The following is an 11,737-nucleotide window of genomic DNA, read 5'->3' as shown; positions in this document are numbered from 1 at the left end:
CATCATCGAGTCTCAAAACGAAACTCCTCGCGGCTCCAGCAAATCATGAAACCAAAAAAAAGAAGATATTAGAATAGGGATATCGAAATGCGATAGGTAAATAAAAGAATAGTAGAACATCACATAAGGTATGTAAAGTTGTGCTAAACCGATACCAACATTCATTCCTCAGATTTAACGGAAACATGCGGTTTAAATCATACTCGGATTTCAGGCAAAATATTATCGTTCAAAGATCTTTCCTTCTCGTAAAAATAAAAAATAAAAAAAATCTTCAAACGGGAAAGTGATAGTTTTAACATAATATCTAGACAATATGCTTCTCTTCATTATAGTGAGTAATAAACTTTATCCCGGTTATAAAATCATATATATATTTTTTTTTTTTTTTTGAAGAAACAAACAGATTCAAAACCAATACCCACATATCGAAACATAGTACACATCAGTTTCCTCATATCATACTACAAAAAAGTAGAACCAAAGAAACATTTTTTCTCACGGACAGAAAGTCCAATAGCATAACATAATAGTATGAGAGCCACCCCAAAAAATACAAAAGCACCTATCTTTGCCTTTTAGACTCACAAATCAGAATCATAGATTTTTTCGAACTAACACCAGATTCTTATGTCTTCCAAAGACTTAACCACTGATTTCGTGTCGTCGAGATAAACACTTTGAGGAAAACACTACGCTTAATTATTAAACGATCCATATTCTTAAATTTCCGAATCATATCAAGATGAACAAAAAAAAAAAAAAGAGGATCAGTATTTATCCTTTTCATAAGTTTCGAGCAGCATATTGAATGAGAAATGGTTACAATCATACCCACGACAGATTCGTCGAAATATCCTTATACATCGTCTTAAACGAGGTTAAACTAGTCTACACGAAATGAAATCACACAGAACTGAAAAAAAATAAAAAAAATCAAAACTGGAAGGAAAACAACGAGTTCATTCATAATGTAGCAACTAATCTTAAACGAAGCTTTAAAACATGTTGAATCTGAACAAACAGGCCAGGAAAGAGGTGCGTTATATTATTCGAAAAGCAAAATCGTTGAACATGGAGAAAATTGCTGAGTTCCTATCTTGCAACGAAACCAGTGGCTATTTACAACGACTGAAAACATGAAGCAGAATCCAAAATGCTGAAAATAAATGACTAAACATACTTGATAGACAAAATTAACTCTTGCTAAAGTAAAACGACTGGAAAGAAGAACATGGAAACATCGAATACACTTGCAGGCAAACAGAATGCATATCATAAAAAAAATAAAAAAAAAAAAAAAAAAGCGAGGACAGGAAAAGAAATGTAGTTTCCGACCTTTTTTGAGGGCAGCGAACTGGGGTTCTTCGGTCTCGATCTAAGGCTCAAACTTCGACCACTTTGGACTCGGAAAACCCTTTTTAGTCCGAAATCTTGATAGAAGTAAAAATATATATATATTTTTTAGTAGAGTTATTTCAGCAGTAGTTTAACGTAAAGGGGGGGTGATGGCTTCCAATCCTCCTCTCAAGGGGGATGCAAGACGGATATTTATAGCTGCGAGTTATCCCCCTTCAGATCTTTTGGGCGGGATTCTTAAAGCTTTGAGAATTCAAAAAAAAGAACCATTTCAAATGGCATGCGTACCGAATAAGAAAACAAACAAAAAAAATGGACGTCATGTGCAGGCAGAGCAGGCATCTGGTTGCCAAATATGTTGAAGAATGACGAAACGAAAAAAAAAAGAACCCTCCTTCCCCTCTGTCCACTTCATTGTAAATAGAAAACCAATTTGAAACTCGTCCACATGGAATCTGACCAATCTCGGGATTTTGGGCAGGAGTATACTCAAAATTGCCATACAATCTCTGCCCTTTTCGGTGTGAAGGTCAAAGTTTGTTAAAAATGGAGAAGGAAACAAAACTCCTTCTTCCATGGCAGAGAAGAGAGAGGCGCGGCTCCTAAGCTCCAAACGAAAATTTAGGATATCCTAGGGCATCAAGGGCATTACGGGTATTTTGCTTGGGCTAAGTGAGGGTAAAACAGACCAATCAATAAATTAAGAACCTAGGGTTTTAAAACTTAAACTCACCAGCCAACCAGAGAGAGACACGTGGACGGGCGTGTGCTGTTCCTAGGAGGTGTGTGAGCAGCGTGTGGAACATGTGGGAGGGTCGTGTGCCGACATCTTTGTGAACGTTTGGCGCCTTATGTGGCGGTCGACGGGGCACTCGCGTGGCGTCCATGTGGAAAAGAAGGTATGGAAATGGGCTGTTTGGATTGGGCTCTCTTTTGGGCTAATCTTAGCCAAAATAATGATCAGATTTTATGTAAATTGGGCTAGTATGAAGCCTAATTATCTTGGACTTAATATGCTTTCTTCCTAATATTTATTTGGGCTTCTAAATTTAAATGAAGGACACTTTTTATTTAATTATATATTAACGCGCGCCAAAATATTGCTTAATATAAAAATATATTTATTAGCACTCAAAATAAAATTATATGATATCGTAATAGTCGCGTGATAACATTTATAAGATCTGAAAAATAAGTAGTAAAATAAATGCGATGCATTTTCGCGTAAGATGATAAATAGGAATGTTAAAAGTGATCATGACGATCACAATATTAAGTGATGGCAATATGACGAAAATAATAATGATAATAACAATAATAATAATAATAATAATAATAATAATAATAATAATAATAATAGTCACGGTAAAAATGATAATAGCCGATGACTATAGTTGGATAATGAAAAAAAAAAAAAAACGACGATATTAATAAAAGCTAAATTGTAATAAAATATAAATAATTGTTCTTAAATTATCAAAATATTAGAAGCGCAAATAAGTATTTCGGAAGAAAGGCGGGACAAATTTGGATGTCAACACTATTCTTCCGCATGTTGTGTATATACATATGCAGATTGTACGGAGTTCTGATGTTCCCTTTTTATGAGGATAGTTGTGCCATTTATAGGCCTTTGATGTTCAGTATGTCTCAGATAAGTATTTAGGGGTGTTTGGTCGCTAGAGGTCAGACTCCCGTCACGGCTCATCGGTTTGGGTCGTGACAAGATGATTCCCCCAAGGCACTTTCGCCTAAGCTATCTCTTTTGAGCTCATATTCTGAATCTTTCTACCCAAAATAGCCAACGACTCCTCCTCACAAGTCAAGTTCTCATCAAACTGAACTGTATCTAACTTCAAAGACATGGACCTCCTCGATGTATTTCTGCAACATAGATACATAAAATACATGGTGAATTATGATCATGTCCAGCGGCAAGTCAAGTTTGAACACAAACAATACATACGGGCTAGAAGTCGCAAATTGCTCAAAACATGAATTTGAACACAAATTCTCAAAATGAAGGATCGAGTTGTTACGATAAATGTTTATGACTATTTAACTACTTAACTAATAATAACTATAAATCGAATCTTTACATGTCCTTATTTGTAATTTTATATTCAACGACATTTTTGTAAAAAGTTTGTCCGAACATAAATTATTGCTCTATATTCGTAAAAGTGTTTTTCAAACTGATTAGTCGATCACAAACTGTTATGGGTCTTTTGGTATGCTAGGTAGGCATAAATAGTTGTGCGATAAAAATTTAGTACTATTTATCCCTTGTTTGGTTCTTAACCTTGGAATAAGTTATATCAGGATTAGAAACAGTACTTGGATAAGTTATCTCTGCAAGATGGTGGAATAATATACTGGGATTAGTTATTCCTGGATAAAATAATGAAATGACAAAATATTCATCAGGTCACTCAAATCCTTTTTCTACTAAATAAGGTGGAGGTTATTTTTTTTAAACAAACAATTTCTTGTTAAAAATTATGTAATGCATGTTTTTTTTAATACAACAAACCAAACAGTAAATAAGAAATAATACCTGGAATGGAAACTACAACCCTAGTCACCATCATTTTATCTAGCTTACTTGTAAGTTTTATTGGGTACGCCTTATATATCGTTTTTGGGCAACCTTCTCAACTAATAGATCCATTCGAGGAACATGGAGACTAGTTGAAGTATTGGGCCTTCCGATACTTCAACTAAGATAATGAAAAATTATTTCACCTTTTTAGTTCTTCTTAAGGTGGTTCATGACTAATCCCAACATAACTAACTTCAGTATAACTAACTTGTCTTCAAACCAAACAACCCCTTACTCTTCAAAAATACAGTTTCAATTTTATTTTTAATTACAAAAGTACTTTTTAAAATAGATAACTTTTGAAAAATTAACCAAACAGACGAAATATTCATTACTAGTGGATAGGGTCATTCCGGTTAAAACTAAAACCAAACTTTAATCCCGAATTCAAAAAACCGACATTTGGTTTGATTTGGTTTACTAATATTTGGTTTGGTTATGGTTATGGTAAAAAATAACCGAATAAATAACCGAACCAAACCGATAATTATATACATAAAATTTATAATTATTTATATGTATAATATTAACTTTTCATAAATAATTAAAGATATTTTATACCTTTTAATTATTAATTTAATTTTTTGATCTACTTATTTTTAAGGCCCATGTCAACCCCTTACTCTTCAAAAATACAAAGTTTCAATCTTTTTTTTTAATTACAAAAGTACTTTTTAAAATAGATAACTTTTGAAGAAAAAGAGAATTAACCAAACAGACGATTAATTTAAAAACCGACTTCATTACTAGAACACCCCTACTAGTGGAAATCATTTAATAGATCCCTTTTTAATTAACTGACACCACCACTATCAAATCAAAGTGCTTTTTCCCACTGTTTTCTTTTTCTTCTTCCCCTTGTGCCATCACTATTTACTCCCGTGAACAGCACTTTCGTCGTCACTCACCCAATCCCATTGACCCCTTTTTCACCACATCATTCCTTTTTCCCTCTTTTCACACAGTAATTAAACCTATCCCGTGAAATTTAACTACATTTTGAGACTATAAAAAGGGTGCCCACACCACCATGCATTACAAAAAACCTGCAAAACCCTCACTATTCCGTAAATTCAAGCTCCTTTTCATTACAATGGGTTCCTTTTTCACATTAACAATCTTCTCCCTAATTCTCTTCTTCTCAATTTCCTCTGCCACGCGTCACCACCGTAACAACTCGCCGGTATTATCCACAGCGCCGTCAACTCAGATCCGAGCAGCTTGCAAAGCCTCACGGGACCCACCAACATGTGAGTCCGTTTTAACGGATTCCATTAAGTTGCCGTTAACGACGCAGTTAATTATTCAATCAGCTGCTAATGTGTCTTCGATGAATAATGATAAGGCGAAGGATATGGTGAAGGCCATTATTGATGCGAGTGCAGGGAATCAGAACCGTACGGATGCGGGGAAGGTGTGTTTGGAGGTGCTCGGGTACGCGGATTATCGGATCGGGTTGACGGGTCCGGCGTTGACACGTGGCGATATTAAGGATGCTCGTGCATGGATGAGTGCTGTGATGGTGTATCAGTATGATTGCTGGTCTGCTTTGAAGTATGTTAACGGAACCTCACAGGTAAAAGAGCGGGTCAAAATAGGCTCAGTTAATAATGGGTCATTTCCGCTTTTGTCCCTATTTTGTGCCGGTTTTTATAAGTTTATATTTTTGTATTATAATATTTCCATACTCCAAATGACTTATAAGTTTGATTTTGAAGGGATAAAAATTAAAGACCAGCCGATTTGAAGGACAGATCGTGCAACTAAATGGTTAATAACTGGGCAAATCAATGACCCACCCTAAAGTGATGGGCAAAAATTTGTGTCATTAACCCAAACCGCTCAATTCTTACGGAGTTTTAATTATTTTAGTTGTTTCCTTGTGAATTGTTCAATTGCCAAATAAGACTTGTTTTTCTTTTGTTAGGGCCATATATAACATGTAAAAAAAAAAAAAAAAAATACTTCCTCCGTCCTTTTTTAATATCCAGTATACCAAAAATAGATATCCACTTTTACTTATTCAGTTTAGAAAGCTAAAAGATAATTTACCATTTTAATGCCTGTTTTACCCTTATTATTAATTATTTGGTCAAAAATTTTAAGGAATTGTTAGTGGCTGCACAACTTTTAAAGTATGTTGGATTGATTTCAATTATTTATTAGATGATTTATACTCCCTCTGTTTCAATTTATCTGAACTATTTTCTTATTAGTCCGTGCCAAAAAGAATGACCTCTTTCTATATTTGGAAAACACTTTACATTTATGCAATGATTTATAGCCACACAAAATATATGTGACTCATTTAAGACCACAAGTTTAAAAGTCTTCTCTTCTTTCTTAAATTTCGTGCTCAGTCAAATGGGTTCACATAAATTGAAACGGAGGGAGTATTAATCAGGTGATATAGTAAAATGGTCATTTTATTATTGCTCCTTAAGGCGTGTGCCAAGTCCAACATGTACAGGTAAAAATGGACAGAGGGAGTATTTATTTGTTGGGCGGATCAATGTTTTTTGGGTCAATTTTGACACCTCTACTCACAGGTATCCAAAACGATGTCTTTTATCAACTCCTTGATCGGGTACAGCAGCAATGCATTGGGGATGATGGTGAACTACGATGTTTATGGGGAAAACACCGGGTCATGGACCGCACCCAAGACAGAACGAGACGGGTTCTGGGAGGGTTCGGGCGGGTCGGGTCAGGTGAAGGGTGGAGTGCCTTCCGGGTTGAAACCGGATGTAACCGTGTGTAAGGAAGGAGGCTGTGACTATAAGATGGTGCAGGAGGCGGTGAATGCTGCACCAGAGAACCAGGAAAAACGAAAGTTTGTGATACGGATCAAAGCCGGGTTGTATGAGGAGAAAGTTCGGGTACCGTTGGAGAAGAAGAATGTGGTATTTTTGGGTGACGGCATGGGCAAAACGGTCATCACTGGTTCGTTGAATGTTGGTCTTTCGGGCATCACCACTTATGAGACTGCAACTGTTGGTAAGTGATTTAATGGATCATAATGCACTGTCCTAGTTAATTTAATTGAATATGAACTTTGATACTGCTATTTAAGAAAGAATGTTACTTTTAATATTTAGTAAGGGTTTAAATTCAACATCCTACGTGCCACAAGATTCAATATTCAACGGGCATTTTGGTACATTAAATATGTCGTTAGTTGACCACAAGATTCAAAAATCTCATTTACTTTTTTAAACTCCTCGTTCGGTCAAACTAAGACACATAAATTGAAACGTTGGGAGTACTTATGTTATTGGAGTAAAGTAGTTACAGTATTAAACTTTTAGTTTGTTTAAGGAAGATCAATTTTGTTCGTCTGTGTTTCTTTGGTTTAAAATCAAACTCTGAAGCAATTGTTAGGACTAGTGGGACTCTATGGCTTTAGCAACTTTCTCTTGTAGGACAATTGTATTAAAGTTGTCAATTGTAAGAACTCCAACAAGTTGTGTCTGCATTTAAAGCTCAACTATTTTGAAATGGATTTTTAAACTACTAGTCAAACTATGCCTTGATTTTTTTTGTGTTTTTATCCAGATTCACATTTACTTTATGTGGTTAGTGTGAAAAGGGGAAGATGTAACCCTTGCTCCATAGCAAATCAAATTTAGAACGGAAAAGGGCCAAAATTACCCCAGAACTTTGAAAAATAGTTCATCCATACCCTTCGTTATACTTTAGGGCCAATTATACCCTTACAGTTATCTTGTGGGGTCAATTATACATTCCGTTTAGCATGTTTATCAAAAATCTAGCGTAATCCTAGCCCTTCAAAATTATTTTACCCTCAAATAATTTTTTACTCACTAAAATAACTCAATCCGACCCGAATTTTTTTTTTCAGCAAAAATAATACGGAATTATTTTTATATTTTTTTTGGAAAAATTATCCGTATTATTTTTGCTGAAAAAAAAAAATTCGGGTCGGATTGAGTTATTTTAGTGAGTAAAAAATTATTTGAGGGTAAAATAATTTTGAAGGGCTAGGATGATGCCACGTGCGCTGGGGATTAGACGAGGGTATAATTGACCTTGCATATAGTATAACTGTAAGGGTATAATTGGCCCTAAAGTATAACGAAGGGTATGAATGAACTATTTTTCAAAGTTCAAGGGTAATTTTGGCCCTTTTCCGAATTTAGAATTTATTCAGTGGGTCTGGAATGAGTCTAATCTATACACATACATACACGTATAAGTTTTTTTGAATGTGTATCTACTGATGGAGCCGAAAGAGATGGTTTCAGACTTTCAGTTTAGCCATTTAACCCGCTTTGATTGGCCTCTGGATCATAGGGGTCTGCCAAAAAGTGCAAAATCTTTGCATTTTTTACGAACCTTTGGCGTAGGACTCTATGTCATTGTTCAAGCTGCTTGATATTGGAATTAAGTAGTGAAAAGGAAAACTGAAGTGATGATAAAATCTACAGATTTACCATTTGCTGTAGAAGACATTAATTGATGAACTTTATAGTCTTGAGTTATTCTAATATTGGTATCTCTAAAACAGGAGTTGTTGGTGATGGATTCATGGCCAGTGGTATAACCTTCCAAAATACAGCAGGTCCGGATGCCCACCAAGCTGTAGCATTTCGATCCGACAGTGATCTTTCAGTTGTAGAGAATTGTGAATTCATTGGCAATCAAGACACCCTTTACGCCCATGCTTTACGCCAATACTACAAGTCCTGTCGTATCCAAGGCAACGTAGACTTCATTTTTGGTAACTCAGCTTCTTTCTTTCAAGAATGTGACATCCTAATTGCACCTCGACAACTCCGTCCCGAAAAGGGAGAGACGAATGCTGTGACTGCTCATGGCAGGATAGACCCCGCACAGTCAACTGGTTTTGTCTTCCAGCACTGTTTGATCAATGGAACTGACAAATACGTGGACCTGTACAACAAGAATCCCAAGGTGCACAAAAATTTTCTTGGAAGGCCATGGAAGGAGTATTCTCGGACCGTCTTTATAGAATGTACTTTGGAGGCTCTTATTTCAGCTAAGGGATGGTTGCCTTGGAGCGGTGATATCGCTTTGAAGACTCTTTATTATGGAGAATATAGGAATACTGGTGCTGGAGCTAATACAGCAGGACGAGTGCCATGGAGTAGCCAAATTCCAGCTGAACATGTTAATTCATACTCTCTGCAAAATTTCATTCAAGGTGATCAGTGGATTTCTACTTCCTCTTGATTAACTTTGTACGTAGTAATGTTTGAATTTTAATGTACATCTAGTAAGTGAAAGCTCAATATCATCGGATGTGGTTACGAAACATCAACCTCTTGTACCATTACACGAAAAAAATTTGAAATTCTGTTATGTGAGATACATATATCTTGCCAAAAGTTTCACATCAACTCATATGTGTCGCTCATGTGTCATGAAATATGATTCTTGCTATTATTATTTTTGTTATTTGTTTTCTTGTAACAATGGTGTTCGTGTCTGTGCACTTGGACTATAAAAGTATAAAGTCGCTCTTGCGGTTGTTACTGACAAAGGTGGTTAGGTTAATACATTTTCAATGATATATACCTGAGGTTGTGTTTGATGAGCTACCATGGGTTATTGGTGAATAGGTTGTTACCACATGTCTGGTCTTTCAATTACTTGTACTACTAGACATGTGACATACACTCATAAGAGTTGCATATTTCTAGGTTGTTGAAGAGTTGCAAGTTTTCGGAAGACAATAATGAGCTAGAGCCCATAGTCATTGACTTCTAATGATAGCTCAACCTGCAAAAAAATCAATTGGGACTAAACTTTACTATTTAACGTGTGGAGACTGGAGGACTTACTATTGCTCAATAGTTAAAGAAGAAAAAGTGTTTGAGCCATTCCGTAAAATAACAATTTGATAATACTCCATTCCTTTTACACCATTCAGGCTCAATAATGATGTGCAACCAAGATTTACTAAAGAGTAAAAATGAAAATAAAATCTTGTTAACTAATACTCCTTTAGTTTTATTTTATGCGAAGATGTTTAAATGGGAATGGATATTTAGAAATTGAAGAACGACTTTTACCATGTAAGCAAATTTATGTAAAGTAACAAAGATCATTTTAAATGAGCGGTGATAAAAGTTTTATATGTTTTTTCAATTTCTTGCTATTTCTAAAAGAATGAACTTTTATATCAAGTGTTTTTCAATAAGTCATCTCATTAAGGACAAATTGAGAATGCTAAGATAAAATAGATTTCAAAAAGAGAATATATCATGTTTTTTAAGGATAAATTAAAAGAAAAGCATCACATGAATCAGGACACATAAAACATACTATATGAGAGTGAAAAGCACATTCTTTTTTAAACTCGTAGGCGTTCATCAGATTATTTCAACACTCATAAGGAGGTACAAATCATGAGCTGGTAAATAGTACTCCTGAATCGGAGTGAACTAAGAAATCATCAACATTGAGGATCTCATAACTCCAAATTGTAAGCAACAAATGTTAAACAGAAAATTGGGCGATAAACAAGGGAAGATCTTACCAGATATGTTAACAGAATAACAGCCAGCACGATATATCATAAGTGTAGAATAATAATACATATATATTTCGGTTTCATCTCCACTTTCATGTTCCCTATGAGTGGTGTCCATTTGGTATCGCAGTTCAATTGTAGGATAAGCTTTTTTCTCAATTTCCCGAAGTCTAGTGCGCCTTTTTCTAATGCTATTTTTGGTTTTAGTGTATGTCATCACTCAACGTAAAGGCCACGAGTGTAAGCCTTCTTTTTTGTTCTTTTAGTACCTTTGTGGCTTTGTGTTATTAAATTCCTCTCAATTCAAGAGATTGTGGTGGGGGCGAAAAGTATTAGGGATATAAATAACAAGACGTTATGCGGGAGCTAATAAAACAAACTTAAAACAAACTTTGAACTACGATAAACTATATAACAAAAAAAAAAAGGAACATACTAAAAAGGCATAATCTTTAATTAATATAGTTTGGTCAATTGATCTACATAGAATAAAATTGATGTAAAACAAAATAAAAAGCTATAGAGAAAATAATTCCCCCTGAATAAGACTTTTAGTGACTAGATGGTGGATGTTTTTGTGTTGTTGTGTGAGCAGCAAGAATCTTCAATTTATAGAAGTTCGAAGTTTTTCCTCCAAGAAAGGATTTAATCAAATATGCCAGAAACCTTTTCCATGAGAAAACTTTTTCCGCCAAGAAACTCAATTCTTATTACGGTAGAGGACAAACCCTCACAATCAGTACTATAAGTACCCTACCAATTTTTTCTGGAGTTCGAACATTGAGAATGAAATCATTCGATAGACGTGTTTCATGCTTTAAAGTGACATTTTCTAATGCAAAACTAGATATATCGGGCCTCAAAATGGATATCGATTATGAAAAAAATAATAATTAATGAGCTTCTATTTTTTCCAGGATGAAATGTGTGTAGAGAGAACCGGATAATACGGCAGGAATGGGCTTAATAAACTTGCATGTTATTAAGTAATTTTTGCCCATGTGAAGTTTCGATTTATTGTCAGATCATTGGAAATAATTTTTTCTTCTAATGTTATGACACTTTACTTTACTATTCAGGTTATTGAATTGGAATTAAGAAAATTAGAGTGGTCTTAAAGTACTTCCCCTAATTTACATTAATCATGAAAAAAGTAAGCATAAAAGAATTGGTCAATATACTTTGTGTGCAGAATTTCAACTTTGTTCACATATCTATATCCTTGCCTCTCACTAACATCATATTTTCAAACTCTATGT

The 11,737-nt window shown here is 34.8% G+C and overlaps 1 protein-coding gene across 1 annotated transcript; it reads left to right on the top strand.

The window, feature by feature from the left end:
• The first annotated feature begins 4,835 nt into the window (after positions 1 to 4,835).
• LOC132056094 (probable pectinesterase/pectinesterase inhibitor 51) lies at positions 4,836 to 9,342 on the top strand. Its single transcript, XM_059448157.1, has 3 exons — positions 4,836 to 5,537; positions 6,511 to 6,958; positions 8,490 to 9,342. The coding sequence occupies exons 1-3, from the start codon at positions 4,992 to 4,994 to the stop codon at positions 9,173 to 9,175; spliced, it is 1,680 nt and encodes a 559-aa protein (XP_059304140.1). The 5' UTR covers positions 4,836 to 4,991; the 3' UTR covers positions 9,176 to 9,342.
• The last annotated feature ends 2,395 nt before the right edge of the window (positions 9,343 to 11,737 follow it).

Source organism: Lycium ferocissimum, chromosome 5 (genome assembly GCF_029784015.1).
Source record: "Lycium ferocissimum isolate CSIRO_LF1 chromosome 5, AGI_CSIRO_Lferr_CH_V1, whole genome shotgun sequence".
NCBI classification, from domain to species: Eukaryota; Viridiplantae; Streptophyta; class Magnoliopsida; order Solanales; family Solanaceae; genus Lycium; species Lycium ferocissimum.
Note: the sequence above shows the minus strand (reverse complement) of the source record. Positions and strands in the feature narration are given on the sequence as shown.

Bases quoted from the DNA above. Each gene is read 5' to 3' on its own strand.
- LOC132056094 (XM_059448157.1), top strand. From the start codon at position 4,992: ATGCATTACAAAAAACCTGCAAAACCCTCACTATTCCGTAAATTCAAG. The intron at 5,538-6,510 runs GTAAAAGAGCGG...CTCTACTCACAG, and splicing joins ATGTTAACGGAACCTCACAG to GTATCCAAAACGATGTCTTT. The intron at 6,959-8,489 runs GTAAGTGATTTA...TCTCTAAAACAG, and splicing joins TTATGAGACTGCAACTGTTG to GAGTTGTTGGTGATGGATTC.